The 17,392-nt window shown below is 41.6% G+C and overlaps 1 protein-coding gene across 2 annotated transcripts in view; it reads left to right on the forward strand.

The window, feature by feature from the left end:
* The window catches only part of dnah7 (dynein, axonemal, heavy chain 7), a 68,247-nt gene that overhangs the window by 43,830 nt on the left and 7,025 nt on the right, over positions 1–17,392 (forward strand). For both annotated transcript variants that reach the window (XM_019263404.2, XM_019263398.2), the window contains exons 48-64: positions 419–599; positions 947–1,132; positions 1,664–1,827; positions 2,865–3,019; positions 5,041–5,231; positions 7,499–7,632; positions 7,720–8,055; positions 8,245–8,371; positions 8,632–8,826; positions 11,096–11,188; positions 11,307–11,483; positions 11,699–11,860; positions 12,029–12,229; positions 12,492–12,653; positions 13,383–13,568; positions 14,341–14,478; positions 16,362–16,592. In XM_019263404.2, the coding sequence (XP_019118949.2) occupies positions 419–599; positions 947–1,132; positions 1,664–1,827; positions 2,865–3,019; positions 5,041–5,231; positions 7,499–7,632; positions 7,720–8,055; positions 8,245–8,371; positions 8,632–8,826; positions 11,096–11,188; positions 11,307–11,483; positions 11,699–11,860; positions 12,029–12,229; positions 12,492–12,653; positions 13,383–13,568; positions 14,341–14,478; positions 16,362–16,592 (3,019 nt within the window). The remainder of the gene's footprint in view (positions 1–418; positions 600–946; positions 1,133–1,663; positions 1,828–2,864; positions 3,020–5,040; positions 5,232–7,498; positions 7,633–7,719; positions 8,056–8,244; positions 8,372–8,631; positions 8,827–11,095; positions 11,189–11,306; positions 11,484–11,698; positions 11,861–12,028; positions 12,230–12,491; positions 12,654–13,382; positions 13,569–14,340; positions 14,479–16,361; positions 16,593–17,392) is intronic.

The raw sequence follows: 17,392 nt of genomic DNA on the forward strand, positions 1-17,392 counted from the left end.
TGTTACCCACATTTATAGAAGTGATGGGATTCATATTCAGTACATCCAATAAATGCCAATAAAATTCTGTTTTCTTCTGACAGTTAAGTTCATAGAAAGCACAGCAGTGTTTCAGCCTGTACATAATAATGCATACACAGTCAGTCAAGAATCATGTGTACAGATATGATCACGTGTAACCCTAATTCTACATTCTAGTGCATATTGTGTGGCATATAGTGTTTTTTTTATAATGTTGTCACCATTCTCACAGTGTTCATTTCAATTGTAGTTCAAATATATCTAGTAGATCTAACTTAATCAAAAAATCTGCAGTGCCTGGGTTGTTCCTTATCCTCTGAATAGAACTTATTATGCCTATTTCGTGTAATTTTTTACTTATCATTCACCTGAGTGAAGTGCTTCATGTGTCCTTCAGAGTGGCCAAGGTAGTAGCACCAAAGAAGGAGAAGCTGGCACAGGCTGAAGGCGAACTGATGGTGGCCATGCAGAGTCTGCAGAAAAAACAGGCAGCCCTCAAAGAAGTCCAAGATAAACTTGCAAAGCTTCAAGAGACTTTAGACGCTAACAAAACCAAGAAAGCTGACCTGGAGAATCAGGTTTGTGTGATTGTTGATTGTTTAAAATTGTGTTTAATAGCTGTCATCGTTTGAGGTAAATGGAAAAATTATTTTTCAGATGGACCAGGGGACATGCACAGATATCTAGCTGCATAATGAAAAATAGCATAACTACTGTTACAGATAAAAGTCGGAGAAGTAAACATGATAACATAGAGAAGACTGTGCCTCTGCCAGGCAAAGATAACTCATGACTCATAACCTATTAAGGCTACTGATAGACCAAACAGCTGGCATGACTTTTTTTTTTCTCTTCCTTGACCGACTGGAGAAAACAGCCACAGTGCAACAAATCATTGCCTTCCTCCTGTGACGATGTCCTCCAGGTGGATCTGTGCAGTAAAAAGCTGGAGCGAGCCGAGCAGCTTATTGGAGGCCTCGGTGGAGAGAAGACACGCTGGAGCGAAATGGCGTTCAATCTCGGAGAGCTCTACAATAACCTGACTGGGGATATCCTTATCTCAGCAGCCATAGTGGCTTACCTGGGAGCCTTCACCTCTAGCTACAGACAGGTAAGCTTACAGGCATAAATACATTACTTGACTCCCTGCACCTACATAGATTTTTAGTATTTCTCGCTCTCGTTTATATAAATGTTAAATGAGACATAGCTTTTCATTCATTGTGGGACTAATGATTTTTTTATATTAAGTACTCTGTGACCCCTTCAAATCCAATGCTTCAGACCAATAAATGCCAAATGCTTTAGAGCAGTTTGATGGAAAATAAACACTCAAATGTCTCAAAGACCTAGCCGGTGTTTAAAAGTCATCTTTTATACTTTGTCACATAGAGGGGCCATTGTCATGCAGAAAGCAGAGAGGAGGAGAGTGAGTTAGTTAGTTTTGTCATGCCATTGTGTGATTGTGTTTGTCAATGGGAAACTATTGATTGTGTTAAGACTGAAGGTTAAATGTGTGCTTTCAAATGGCTTATATCTGTTTTTAACAACCTGTTCATGTGGATCTCTGCATTTATGTGTTTGATTCTACACATCTAGTGAAGTCAATTAAGTCATTACTATCAAATGTACTGCTCTCCAGGATCAGACAGAGGAGTGGATGAATCTTTGTAGGAGTAGAGAAATCCCATGCTCCCTCAGCATGTCTCTGATGAACTCTCTGGGCGATCCGGTAAAGATTCGTATGTGGACCATCGCTGGCCTACCATCAGACAGCTTCTCCATAGACAACGGCATCATAATCTCGTGAGTATTAAATTCTCTCCGGAGGAAAAGTGCACCAGTGTTTGATTTGTGCTCAGCATTGTAATGCTTAGAGATTAATGCACCAGCTATGGATGTTTCAAGAAGAGAAACTGATCGAAGTCATTTAATAATAAGCATCTACCAACAACCAGAGTTGATTCAAAATGTATATTTCCTGCACAGTAGAGCTGTACAGTGGAGTGCATAATAAAGCTGTACTTGAATCGATGTGGCTTGAAAATGTCTGGACAAGATTTGGACAGTGTCTGAAATTACAAAATGACATGAGCACAAACAGAGAACTGACTTTCAAATGCACTTTTCACAAAAGCAGCATTTTAAAAGCGTGGTGCCCCTGCAAATGCTGGAATAGAAGCAAAGCAATCGATTTTTTTCCCTTAAACCCAAAGGGGCTCTGCTTGCCTCAGACCTAAGCGTGAATATCGCCATTGAAACTGCTGGCTGCTGTTTATTTCTTATGCCACTTGACTTTTCACTCACTCACTGTGCATAAGGAATAGGCTGCAGTGTTTTAACAGAGTGCGGTTAATGGGTTACAATTAATTAAAGGATCAGGATTAGATTGCTCATTACAATTATCCATTATCAGTCTCCACTAATGAAAACAAAAGAAAACCGTACGACAGAACTTTGTAACCTTTCCGGAGAAGTAACACTGTCTGATTCAACCTTTAGGTGCAGTAAAAAAAAAAAAGAAAAAGTAATATCGCGAAGACATCTGCTTGTTTGTGTAAATGAAGCAGCAACATTGCTTTTTAATCACAATACTATGGCCCCTGGTGTGCTACCCAACTGTGAGCTGTCTAACTGTGCTCGGGGTGAATGTTCACTCGTAAGCTTCTCTCTACATCTCAATTCTTGTCCTCCAACATCCCCCCTCCTGTTGTGATGTCTCATGGTTACCAGTTACAGGATCTCTCATTCTGACAAGGAAACACCATTGATCAGCCACTACTCTGTGTGTGTGTGTGTGTGTGTGTGTGTGTGTGTGTGTGTGTGTGTGTGTGTGTTTGTAGTAATGCCAGGCGGTGGCCCCTGATGATTGATCCCCAGGGCCAGGCCAATAAGTGGGTGAAAAACATGGAGAAGGCCAATACCCTGCATATCATTAAACTGAGTGATGCTGACTTTGTACGTACTCTGGAGAACTGCATCCAGTTTGGCACGCCAGGTAAGCACAAGTATTTCTCTGGTTTGATGCCTCTGCTGTTGCTGCCTAGTCTCTCTCTCTCTCTCTCTCTCTCTCTCTCTCTCTCTCTCTCTGTCTGTGTGTATGTGTGTGTGCCTCACCCACATTGTTGCAGTTCCTGTTACTGCCTGCTGAGGTCTCTCTTCACCACAGGGACAAATATGAGCTGTGTGAATGCTGTTTTTCTCCTTTGTTCTCTACTCTGCAGTGTGTGAATGCATATAAGCAATATTTCTGTGTGAGATGTTCCAATGAACCTTATTGCCACTGCACCATTAGTGTACCAAACTACTGTGAAAAAATACAAAATCCCGAAGAAATAAGTTTTCTACACTATCATTTTTCCTGACATGTATCAGCTTCAGGTGTAGAGAGAAATCACAAACCTTTTTTTTTTTTTTACAGTGTGAGTATACTCATATTTTTATCTTATAGGATTCTTAGGGGTATGAGAGGAAACAGCAAGACATGAATTAGAGTTAGAAACAGACAGAGGCAGCAATATAGCCATTAAAAAGACATCTAAATAATGACCGAACTCAGCCAGCCATTAGGTCTTTGCTTACTGGCAGACTGCAAGGCTAACAGTTCAGAGAGTCGCTTGTCCTTGCAGGGTGCAAAATAGTCCCCGGAGGCTACAGTTCCACCCTCCGTAGCCGATTCTCTTACTTCACAGTTTTACAGTTTCTTGCTGTTTGTATTGCAGTCTGTAATCCTGATTATGAGCTAGTCTTCTTTATTTTAGCATGGTTGAATTAATGTTTTCCAGCTAAACAGGCTGGACTATTAAATGATACAATGGACTGTTTAATCTGCTGACATATTAGCAGTTTTGATATGATATACAAGACCAAAACGTTCGGAAGGTTGTCCTGATTTGATTCCCTTTCTTCTGAAAGAAAGTTTAACAGCTGTCAGTGGCACTGAATATTGTAGAAAAAAATGTGTTACTACCTTGAGGCATAATGTCAATTATAGATGATAACACGAGAACAGCATTATAATACTTAATGTGAAATCACATTAATAATGTTGTGGCACACACTATAACTGGAAATGCCTTATTCGCTTCACTGATTGCACATGTTCGATGGGCTATATGCTAATCTCTGCGAGCTGAAAGAGACAGAGGATTTGGTCCTATACGTTTTTATAATGTAACACAGCAATGTAGTTAATAAGGCTTATCATACTGTAGAGCTAAGTACAACAAAAATACGTTTCTGAATGGAGTGTGAGCTTTTAATAGCCCCAACAGGAATACACTATATGTATTACAATTAACCCATCTTGCAATGTTATCACAAGTGAATAATAATTTGTGTATCTACCTTGAGGTTGGATCTGCTCCAAAATTTATTCTTTGGCTCCATTCTACACCTTCTCACTGAGTTTCATTAAAAAATTGGGCCAGTAACTACTGATGACTTCTGTAAACCAGCTGACAGACAATCAAATGAACAAACAGCACTGACAAGATTGGCAGTAGTAACCAGTCTTGACAGGAAGAGACCTATGAAGACAAGCCAAACCATAAATAAGAATTATATCTAGAAAAAGCCATTGTGTGAATACATTATTAGCTGACTTTATGCTAAATGGAAGGCTGCCATAGATCTAGCACCCAGCACAGCAAAAGCAGGATTGCAATTAGTTATTAATCTGGACTCTGCAACAGCTAAAATACCCAAACTGGCAGACTTCAGTTGTTTTTGAGGACACGAGGGGTAAAAATAACAGCAATTAATAGTACTTTAAAGTCTGTTCTAAAAGAGATCTGGAACCAGTACAGTATTGAGGGAAAAATATTTATTATTGCAGCTGCCAAAATTTGAAATTGGTTGGTTCAGCTGTTTAGTTATTAGAATTGATCAACAGCAGAAGAGAGAGTGATTTAACTTGACAGCTCCAGTAGAAGGTTGCTAATAAATGTGTGAGTATTAAAAAAAGCCTGAAAAGACTTGACCTTCTCTTATTGATAAAGATCCAACATTTTCTTTCAGTGCTGCTGGAGAATGTTGGTGAGGAGCTGGACCCTATCCTGGAGCCTCTGCTGCTGAGACAGACCTTTAAACAAGGTGGTGCCATGTGTATCCGCTTGGGAGACTCTACCATTGAATATGCTCCTGACTTTCGTTTTTACATCACCACCAAGCTACGAAACCCACACTACCTGCCTGAGACCTCTGTGAAGGTACTGTGGTGGGAAACTGCCTCAGGCACTGCTGTATTTTTTAGTAGCCCACTACACTTTCACTCGCTTCACAGTGTAGAAACGCGTTTTATTATTAACATGGAAACTATTTGCTAAATGGTGTAGTGGCCTTCCAACATTTCAGCTCGCTACAGTTTGACAAGAGGGATCGGGAAACCTGATCCTCACAATATGTTTTTTTGTGTGTTACGGATTTCATAAAGTCCTGTTAGTGTCACCGCTGCAACCTCCATCCACACCCACACCAGTCACAAACAAGCAAACATACTCAGACAGACAGACATGGGCCTACACACACCTTTAGTCATGACAGTGTCATCAGAGAAAATCTGTTGCTTGCAGCAGGTGTCAGTCCTGCTGTAATGAGCCCTGTGCAATCCTCCGTAGCTCCTCTACCCACCACTTCGAATTGGATGGAGCTGGCAGGTAAGGATAGATGTATCTTCCACAACAAATCTGCTGCCAAAACAGAAGTGGGCAATAATATTCACGTTCTCACGTGTGGGCAGCTACAGATGGTAAAGTTGGCTCGTCAGCTGGTTGGTCCACCACTTTGGTGTCACATTGTTCTCTTAATTATTGGATGGATTGTCATGAAATTTGCTACAGACCATCACGACTCTCATGAGTTAAATAATCTACTAACTGTGGCGCTATCATCAAAACTAACACTTGTTTTCCCGATTGCCATACACCTTTTGTCCTCTGTGGTCAAACATGACCCTGCCTGGTTTGACTGATTTAAAGCATATAGTATAAATTGTCAGTCAATTCAGTGTTACACCTGTAGTCTTATTTCAGTCCAACACATTACCACACATTTATCCCTTCGTTTTAGAATTAAGGACCAATAGACCTTGTTTACATGAAAGTATACCCAGTTTTTGAGTAAACCCATGTGTTGTCCTGGGGTCATTCTGATATTCTGACACCAGGGCAACACAAGGGTTAACTTGTCCAATACTTAGCTAATAGTTAGGTTTATAACCTAATACCTTCAACACGTTCCAATCAGCCTTAGTTTAGTTGTAATTAGCAAATCGTAGCATACTTGCTAAACGAAGTTGGTTAATATGATAAACATCGTACGTAATAAATATTAGCACACTGATGTTAGCATTTAGCTCAAACCACTGCTCTGCCTTAATTCTGCCTCACATAGCTACCAGCATCTCTGTAGACTCTTACTCTTGTTTATTTTAAAATTTGAACTCAATAGCAAGTTGTTTGCTACACTGAATAATTATTTTAGACCTTGGTTCCATAAAAATAACATCCTACAGATAGATGAGCCCTACTTTCCATTGTTGCTTCCCACTTATTGCATCATAGCACTCAAATAGCACCATGTTTTTACCCCAGCAACGCAGTGAATCATGATTCCCTGATACCACCTCCCCTATGGAATACAGTCTCTAAGAAAAAAAAATTCCAAGAAAAGGAGCATTAAAGGAAATTGCATTACAGAGAGGCAAGGGGTTGGAAAGCATTACTGAAGATCACATTTCAGGCATCTATTTGCAGGGGCCCCCGCTCTTTATGGGCAGCTATTAGATAGATTCAACTCATTTTTCACAACTAGCTCAATCCTTTTTCTTTTTTTTTACCCTTTTTGCAGAAGTCTTTTTTTGCCTACAGAACAGTACACTATGGGGCTTCCAGGATTCCCATTAAGCCCTATTTGAAATGCAATACTTTCAAATACAAGAGGGCAAGCATCTAGTAAACCACCCCTAAAGGAGCTCAAGGGACGAAGGGAAGTGAAGAAGGAGGGTGTATGTGTGAAAAGGACAAACGGGAGATTTATATGGGCTCTGAGTCTTTACCACCAGCTGAGTGGGTCCGCAGCATCAATAGAAATGGAATTAGGCCCCGGAGAAGTGCACTCGTTTATTAGGGCAGAGAGTAGATAGCAGATATAGGCTTTTAACCTCCGAGTAAGTGCAGAGCAGAATGACTATGGCTGTGGTAAAAGACACACTCCTTCACGTCTAGCTGCAACACTTCACAGAGAAGAAAAAAAGTACATGCATCCTACCCATACCTTGCCAGGGCTGGAGAGGTTATTGGAATTGATTGGATGGAAGGCACAGTAGATGATCAACACTGCACAGTAAAGTACCTCACTTAAATGTCTAAGAGCAAGGGTGGGGCAAAACACCCCCACCTCCAGACAAACAGACAGTCATTTGTGCATGATTATATCTGTTTTCTTCAGTCTGCATATTTCTTCCCATGTGCTGTAGGTGACCCTTCTGAACTTCATGATAACACCAGAGGGCATTCAGGACCAGCTGCTGGGCATTGTGGTGGCCCGAGAGAGACCTGACCTGGAGGAAGAGAAACAAGCTCTCATCCTGCAGGGAGCAGAGAACAAAAGGTGCAGTATTAGACACCAGATAAATCAGTAAATCAAAGAAAATGTCTCTTTCCTCACAGTACAAACTTGCCCTTGTATTTCCATCAGACAACTTAAGGAGATTGAGGACAAAATCTTAGAGGTGCTCTCTGCTTCCGAGGGCAACATCCTGGAGGACGAGACGGCCGTCAAGATCCTCTCGTGCTCCAAAGTTCTAGCCAACGAAATCTCACAGAAGCAGGCTGTGGCTGAGGAGACAGAGCAGAAGATTGATGAGACTCGCATGGGTTACACACCCATCGCCGTGCATTCAGCCATCTTGTTCTTCTCAATTGCTGACCTGGCTAACATTGAGCCCATGTACCAGTACTCCCTCGGCTGGTTTATTAACCTCTTCATCAACTCCATCGACAACTCAGACAAGAGTGAAGACTTGGAGCAGAGGTAAGCATGTATTTGACATCTAACATAATCTAGTGTTTCATCACAATCATTCATGTACACAGAAAATCACAGGTCACAGATCACATTTAGTTAGTAACTGGTAATAGTTCATGAGTGTGGATGATTTTGTGAGTTCTGTTCGGTTTGGACCAAAATGATTAAAAATGCTACCATGTTTATCTTCTCCAGACTACAGATCCTGAGAGACCACTTTACCTACTCACTGTATGTCAATGTGTGTCGCTCACTGTTTGAGAAGGACAAGCTGCTCTTTTCCTTCTGCCTCAGTGTCAATCTGCTCATGCACAAAAAGATGGTAGGAATATACACACACTGCACACGTGTATGTTTACAGCACTCCATTTAAAAACCATAATGTCCAATATTGTTGTTTGATTGATCTAATGAAGCTAAGCGGATCTAATTGCTATAGATTATCCGTATCAATCTGTTTTTAGTTTACGTAGAACTTTTTTTCAAAGATAATTGCCAAAATGGTCAAAATGACTTTCAGATCACATAATCCTTCAGTCTGTGAACACCTCAATAGCTGCATGACAGCAAATAATGTTGTAGGTGGATGAGGCAGACTGGCGCTTCCTTCTTACGGGTGGTGTGGGCCTGGACAACCGCCACTCGAATCCCTGCACCTGGCTCCCCAAGAAGTCTTGGGATGAGATTTGCCGCTTGGATAAGCTGGAGCATTTCAAAGGTCTACGTCGGGACATGGCTCACCTCAGAGATGAGTGGAAGAAAGTCTACGACAGCTCGGTGAGTGTCATCGAGTGGACTGGCTGGTCCAAGTGGGGTCTGTGGGTGTTGTATGTGTTTCTGTGACGGTGAAGACAAACTGGGAAAAGTTGTTTTCTGTCCTTCCTCTCTTTAAAAAGATTGGTATGGTTATATACATGATCACAGACAATCAGGGTTAATGCACACCTTTTTTAAAAACATCAGCATGCACAGAAAGGCACCATTAAGTCAAAATACCCAAGAGAGCTACTGGGAGAAGAAAATCTGTAAATCCCCCCAAAATGCAAATTTAGTCGATATGCACATTAATATGGCTGACATGGCTGGTGTCTCATCCCGTACAAACTGTAAATGTGTTGACTTTCAGCTGAAAATGTGGTTGAGGTTAGCAAATTTAAGCTTAAAAAACAAGCTAGCTCCAATCAGCTGCCTAAATCAGAACATTTGTATTCTGCAGGAACCACAGGAACAAAGTCTATAGAGAAAATGATTAAGTTATTTAGTTATTTTTCCAGAGATCCTGTCAACATACAACATATGTGGGCTCTAAGTCCTCATATACACACAATCTTCAAACTACTCGGCACCAAATTCATTGTTTGTCCATGAAAAGAGAGCAAACCTTGCATCAAAGCCACCCTGGGTGTTGTGCAAAATGTAATGCAGCTGATTAGTTAAATATGGAGAAAACATCACTGAGCAGATACCTACATAAACTGCACCGAACTAAGTGGGGGTTGTAGCTTAAACAGCTTGTTGTTCCGTCTTTCCTGACAAAACCTGGACAACAAACAAAAATCTAATTATCAAAGAGAGGGCAGTGGCGGACTGTCGATTAGAGACAAAGTAAAGTATACAGCGGCGTATTACAGGCAAACATGAAAACAGTGTTACTGAGGTGAGCAGTGGGATGAAAAAGGGAACAAAGGCAGAGTGAATGTTTTCCAGTGGATTTGGCACATGAACCATAGGCCAGCTTCGCCCACTCTGCAGCTCAGCAGGGGAGCTCAGTGGGATCCCACAACACTCATGCATATATTACAATAACAATTACATACTGGACACATTTCATAATTTGATGCTGCATATTATAGTTTCTTCATTTTAGTTTTCCAAAGCAGTTCTGCTCCTTGCTGAATTCGTTCTGTTTTTAAATCTGAAAAGGTTGAAAAGGTTTTGTCTATTTTGTTTGTTTTTCTTGAGTTTAGAAGAAAGATGGAGGAAGGTAATTTGCCTGTCAGGTGTAGATCATGCACATATGCACCCTCCTTCCACCACTGAATGATAAAGAATCTAAGACTGAAGTTTTATCTAATTAAATCCTTTTTGTTCCTGATGTCCTAGTCACATCTACGCAAGCCAACAGCTGTTTAATCGGCACATGCTTGTCTCTTTGCTGTCACACACATATAGGCTGTACACACACACCATCTTTGATTTATAATCAACAGAATCAGTCACAACACTTCCATCTAATTAAATCCACTTTGTTCCAGTTGTAGAATTCACATTTATTCAATCTTGATGCAAGAACAGCTGTTCAATCAAGCACACAGGCACTCAGGCTTGTACACGCTAACACACCCCTGCACACACAGAGAATCCCCAGGAGATCCTAAATAGGTGTATCCGTCTCAGAGCACCTGCCAACACACATAGCCAGAAGTCTCTCCATAAACAGCCTGGGGAAAATGATCCAAAAGTTCCCGGCTACCATTGCTCACTTCCTCTGGTACACCTGTTCCACAAATTAATCAAACATATTTCTCTGACCCAGTACCCAGTGGCTTTTTTGTTTCCCTCCACCTCTTTCTCCTCCTGCCTTTTCCTTCCACACTCTTTGTTCATGCATATTCATCTATCTCCCTACATTACTCTCTTCCCCATTCACATTACAGATTACCCCTCTTTTTGCTTAATTACATTGCTTAATCTTGCAACAGCTCGATACAGCGCAACCACACCCCAGAACTCCCTGCGTCCTCTCCAAATTGAACAAAAAGCCTTTTTCAGCTGCGCGTTTGTTGAAAGTAACCTAATGAGGGGCATGCCTCCGCTCCTGATGAATAAAAATGACTGAATGCTCTCATTCTAAACAGCATTAAAAGATGCTAATTAGTCATCAGCGTGGCTTTTCAGAGGCTCCTCTGCTTTACTTGATTGTATTGTAGGTAAGTCACTGCAGTGTTGGCACTGAAATTTAAGTTTATGCAACAGAATTACTACATGATCTTTTCTCCGGTGTGAAGAATGTATTCAGTATGCGTTGTGTTGTGCATGTCTGCAGGACCCCCATCAGACTCCCTTTCCCCAAGAATGGCATGAGAAGCTGAGTCAGTTTCAGAGGATGCTGGTGATCCGCTGCCTGAGACCAGACAAGGTCAGGGCACACGCTGTTTTCCAACAGATATTAACAGATATAACACATATTTTCAGTTCAAGTTTTCAGGTCGTAAAGGACACACAAGGTAAACACACGACATGTATGTGTCTTCCAGATTATTCCCATGGTGCAGGAATTTGTTTCCGACAGTTTGGGTCGTCCCTTCATCGAGACGCCACCCTTCAACCTCAGTTTGGCCTTCGTCGATAGCCACTGCTGTGCTCCGCTCATCTTCATCCTCTCCCCCGGCTCAGACCCTATGGCTGCATTGCTCAAATTTGGAGATGAAACGGTACAGACAGAACTGGGAAATTCAGCAGCTTTGAAGCCTGCTGTGTATACAAACTCAAAATGAAAGGGAGAAATCGAATCCTCTAGATTCACCTTACGCACATCTTAAAAGCACTGAAAAGTATTTTGGTTCCTTCCTGTCAAAAAGCAGCTAAATATATGTGTGTGTGTGTGTGTGTGTGTGTGTGTGTGTGTGTGGCTGTTCTTATCCCTCAGGGCTTTACAGGTAACAAGCTGACCTCGCTCTCTCTCGGCCAAGGCCAGGGTCCTATCGCCATGCGTATGATTGAGACAGGCCTCAAAGAGGGCACCTGGGTGGTTCTGCAGAACTGCCACTTGGCCACATCATGGATGTCAACGCTGGAGAGAGTGTGTGAGGTGAGAAGACATACTTAGGTTTTTTCAAACACCAGATGGGAACAGTGCCAGTACACACACACACACACATATATATATATAGATATAAGATAGATATAATCGTATATATATATATAATTATTTTTTTTTTTTTTTTTTTTTTCATCTTAACTTTGTGGCTGTGAGCAGGAGCTGAACCCGGACACTACTCACCCAGACTTCAGGCTCTGGCTGACGAGCTACCCGGCTCCCATCTTCCCCGTGGCGGTGCTTCAGAATGGAGTAAAGATGACCAATGAGGCTCCGAAGGGCCTCCGCGCCAACATTGCACGTTCCTTTTTAATGGACCCCATCTCTGACCCAGAGTTTTTTGGCAGCTGCAGCAAGCCGGTCAGTGTGTGTGTGTGTGTGTGTGTGTGTGTGTGTGTGTGTGTGTGTGTGTGTGTGTGTGTGTTTCGTCCTGGTGGCTTGCTGTGCATATCTATCATGCCTACATCAGCGGGTGTCCTGAGCTCCTTTGTGTCTGTTATCACCCCCACTGTGTATTTCAGCGTCGGTTTGTTTTAGCTGTGGAAAATCTAAACGACCACCGCTATGTATCTAATTATTTACCTAAGACCACACCTTTCATTTATGCTTATCCACCTCTCAGGGTGTGTTCAAGAAACTACTATACGGCCTGTGTTTCTTCCACGCCCTGACCCAGGAGAGGAGGAAGTTTGGACCTTTAGGCTGGAACATTCCGTATGAGTTCAATGAGACCGACCTCAGGATCTCTGTACAGCAGCTACACATGTTCCTGGAGCAGTACCAGGTTGTTATTTTTCACATTTCTTTTCCCTCCTCTTCTTTTCTGTAACTGAACTGAAGTTAGCTATCAGGAACACTATCAGATGTCTCCCCAGTCGTAAAACACATGTTTTGTCATACATACTTTACAGACGCTGATATGAGCTGATATATCTCTGGCTAAATCTCTGACTATTACATCCAGATGCACCTCCACCCTCCACTCCTACATATATATTCAACATCCGAGCCCATAATAGAAATTCTGGCTTTCACAAGTGGGTTCCTCTTCACTCAAGTATCCACTTTCATCAGCTATATTCAAAAACCCTCTTGACATTTTTCCACAAACAGATAGCACTCCAACCCGCTACCATTCCCCGTTCCTCTGCTGTGAAAAAGTGGCAGGAATAAACCACTTAGGGTATCTTTTTAGAATGAAGTGACATTTTCATCTTTCAAGTGTCGCTAACTGAAATTATAAATGAAATACTCCTCCTCAAAATGCCACAGTGGCCACAACCCCACCCGTTCACCTCCTATTACGTCAGTTTCAATTCCAAGTTTAGGTCTCAAAGTGAAGTTCAGCCAGGTTTGCTGTTTCGGAAGAACGTACACACAACACAGCTAAGTACACGCACATGAAATCCTGCATTTCTTAATGATCACAGACTCCTAAAGCCTGCAGCCATAACACAGTTATTGTTAGATTTGTTTAAAATGCTTTGCCTTAAAAGTTCTCATCTCCCTGTAGGAAGTGCCTTTTGATGCCCTCCGCTACATGACCGGTGAGTGTAACTATGGAGGCCGTGTGACAGATGACTGGGACAGACGGACTCTGCGCACGATCCTGTCTATCTTCTACACTTCAAAGATCACTGAAGACCCTGACTACAAGTTTGATCCCAGTGGGCTCTACTACGCACCACCTGAGGGAGATGTAAGAAAATCTTACAAAATGTCTCTAAGCATCAAGATGGATTTTTTTTTTAGAAATCTCAACATTAGATTTGGCTGAAAGTCACAATTAGCAGGCTGTAGATTCACCACAAGGAGGAGCTGTTAACTGTTGGGTATGTCTTTTTTACTTGCATCGAAATGCAGATATATTTACTGTTTGTACAAAGTAGACTTAATATGTGCTTTCAATCCTTCCTCATCTAGTATTCTAGTGAATCTAGTATTTATTGTACACAAACCAACATATTCTGCGTTTTTGTATTCAGCTCCTTGACCATGGACCCATCAGTTACCTCGAAGGTGCCTGCAGCATCATCACTTAAGAACTTCGGAAAAGTTAAACTCACTTTAATGTGCTTGTTTTTAAACTAAGCAGATTACAGGACTCGCAGTTGCTTAGCACTGTTGTTGAGCTACCTTTAAAAAGTCATTAGGAGATAAAATGTGTGTAACAAGACACAGCAGGCAGCCACCATCAGTGAGGGTTGATATATTTGTTAACACAAGTGCAATCTATGGCGCGCTCCATTTTATTTGGCATTTTGTTCTCCAGCGTTGCACCCCCCTCCAACCACATCTTTTATTCATGAAGTCACATTTACATAGTCATTATAATAAATGTCAGCAATCTAAGGAGCCGACTTGTTTTTCAATGAGTGTTATTACTCGAGATGTTTCCTGATGTTGCGTTGAAAATTGTCCTCTTTCTTCACTCCATTCCTCTCCCTCTGTTTTCTGCTTCTCTGTCGCAGTACAATAGCTACATAGAATACACCAAGGCGCTGCCGCTCAACCCGTCACCTGAAATTTTTGGCATGAACGCCAACGCAGATATCACCAAGGATCAGGCTGAGACACAACTACTGTTTGACAGCATCTTACTTACACAGGTAAATCCACCTGGAGCTGGAGCTGTCTAACACCAAGCCATACTGATTACTGCTTCCTAACAGATTTCTAATAAGAAAATAGAAAGAACAGGATGGACGAATAAACAAAGGAAAGTTAGAGGACCAGAATATTTGCACCAATGTGCTCCTCAGTTGAATTAATGGCAAAACAGACATGAAACAGCAGTGTGACCTGGCTGGAGGACAGGTGGAAAAAAAAGAAAGTCAGGGTCACGTCCTAAACCAATGCGCCCCCTCTTGGCCAACATCCCAGATGCTCAGTTGGACACACAAACAAAGTACAGACAGAACAACACATGCACCTAGACAGTCAAATACTGTTTCACGTAAACACAGCATCAGTGTGCTTCCCCCGACTTTCCACCGACTTTTATAAGTGTCCTTGCCAGCATTAAATATTTTATCGCCCGCCATTGAAATGCACTATGCAACATTAATTAAAGGAAAAGAATATAAATAAATATTGTTTGTAGAGAGACTTTTCAAACAACAAAAAATCCCCTCCTATTAGCTTGTCTTCCTTTGACACTGCAAAGACACAGTATGACTCACAGTGGCTTCACGGAGCTGTGTGATCCCACATCATTATATCTCAGCTCTGCAGAGTTAGACTAGGTTAGTTTGTTGAGGATTATATCTTACCACTTCCCGACTCCAGTCAATGCTCGCTGCAAATCAAGTCTAAGACATTTTGCATCAAGACCTTACTTGAAGATGATAGAAGTACAACTTCTCCTGTGGAAATACTTTTTTTTCTTCCATTTATTTATTTTAAGATACAGAGCCGAGGCTTTCACTTATCAGCTGTCTTTCGCTGTGCTAAAACTTGTCCTGTGGGAATCTACATACAGAAGAATACAACACATTATCTGTGCACCTATTCATTCCCATTCCTCTGATTTAATCTATTTAAGGTGCCAATCTACAGTGTACATATGCAAACACCCAAAGTATATTTAGACAGCCACAGACCTGGCTTCATGCAAACAAATAGAAAATAATTTCTATGGGTATTGCCACTTCTAGACTTCAAGTTCAAATTAGAGCTCAATGGAGTCTGGCATTTATTCATATAAACTCCTTTCAACAAGATTAATAATGGCTTCAGTCATGTGTGGACTTTATTAGCATCTAATACGTTCTCATCATTCTCAATGACCGATAAACAGGGAGAGGCTTCAAATGGAATGAAACAGCTATTTGTCATTCCCCTACTGTAACCCCAGTGCCATTAGCCAATGATTATCCATTACCGCCGGCTAGTGACTGAACATCAAGTAGGTAAATGGTGCAAGTTGGGCTGAGATGAAAGCGGAAGAATCACAGATTACAGTGAATGATTATCAGCATGAATGATGATTAGAACTGTTGATAAGATTGTGTCAAATTTCTGTGCAGAGGAAATGTTGTGAAGCCTTCCGTTTTATTAGGCTGGGTGTGTGTGTGTATGTGTGTGAGGGTGTGTGTGAACTGTGTTTGTGGGAGGGATTCCAGTAAATATATGCTTAGGATAGTGGTGTTACAGTGTTAGCAGAAAATGAGCCTGAGAAAGGGAAGGTAAAATTAAGATCATGTGATGATGATACTCTGTGTCCTTTTAAAATAATACATCTAAATCAATGTGGCACAAAGACGATGAATTATAAGCAAAGTCAAGTCAGAACCTCTTAACATGAAGGTCTGTTCAGGACCAAAATAGCACCAGAGCAAAGGAGCTCTAAAAAAAGGGAATACATGATTTGACAAGTCAAAGACAGCAAAAGATAATTTTCCCAAAAACGATGAAATGTCAAACCAATCCGAGCCACAAGCCCTTCCTAACCCTTCTCATCCGTCCTCTGTCTCTCCGTGTCTCTGATCAGTCCCGCTCCTCAGGCGGAGACGCCTCATCCTCAGATGACATGGTCTTTGATGTGGCAGCTGACATCCTGAGCAAGCTGCCTAGAGACTTTGACTTGGAGGCAGTGATGAGGCGCTTCCCCACCAGCTACAATCAGAGCATGAACACAGTGCTGGTGCAGGAGATGGGCCGCTTCAACAACCTGCTCTGCACCATCCGAGACTCCTGTGTCAACATTCAGAAGGCTATAAAGGTACGCGGGAGGAGCTGGTAGAGAAGAGCTTTTATATCAGAATCTTCTTTAATTCATGTTAGCAGCTAGGAGTTGTTTGGTTTTGAACTAAATCTTCATCTTAATCTCTCATTCTCGTGGATACTTATTGTTTGGATACTTCATCATGATATATGGCCAAATACACTGCAATTACGCAAAGTTTGTTCATTTTAGATAAACAGTAAGGCCAAATGATGAATCATCATTGATTTTACATTTCTGTACAGTGAAAGCAATATTTCATGAGAGGATGCACACCTCTGCTGAATGATTACAGGGGAAACTCTCATAATACATCTTCAGAAATCAGATATCGTAAGCGTTCTGCACTACGCCCCAAATGCACTAATCTAACACCATCATTTTTTATCACAACCAAACACTTGGACAGTAATTGTGAGAGTTTAGGGCAATTAAGCAATGTACAGAAGAACTGCGTCCTCCTGAAAATCCATGTACAGATTGTGCTTCGTGTTGCTGTGTTTTGTGTCAAACGCGCAGCGCTTGTTAGATTATGCACAAGGCAAGGTTAGAAAGAAGTGAGCTGTAAAAAATGATATGGATACGTTAAAGAAATGTTGTTGACCCTGTGGGAATGACAAGGATGAAGCAGCCAGCTAAACCTCTAAATCATTAACTAGTGCTCCTGACCTTCCCTCAGAAAGTGCTCTTTTCCTCTGTAGCACAGAGAGGAACTAAGCCCACTTTACAATGCCATTATTCATACCACCACCTTTTCCCAGTAGCATATAATCCAAAGCTGTGCCAGCAGCTCTTGA

Source organism: Larimichthys crocea, chromosome I, assembly GCF_000972845.2.
Source record: "Larimichthys crocea isolate SSNF chromosome I, L_crocea_2.0, whole genome shotgun sequence".
NCBI classification, from domain to species: Eukaryota; Metazoa; Chordata; class Actinopteri; family Sciaenidae; genus Larimichthys; species Larimichthys crocea.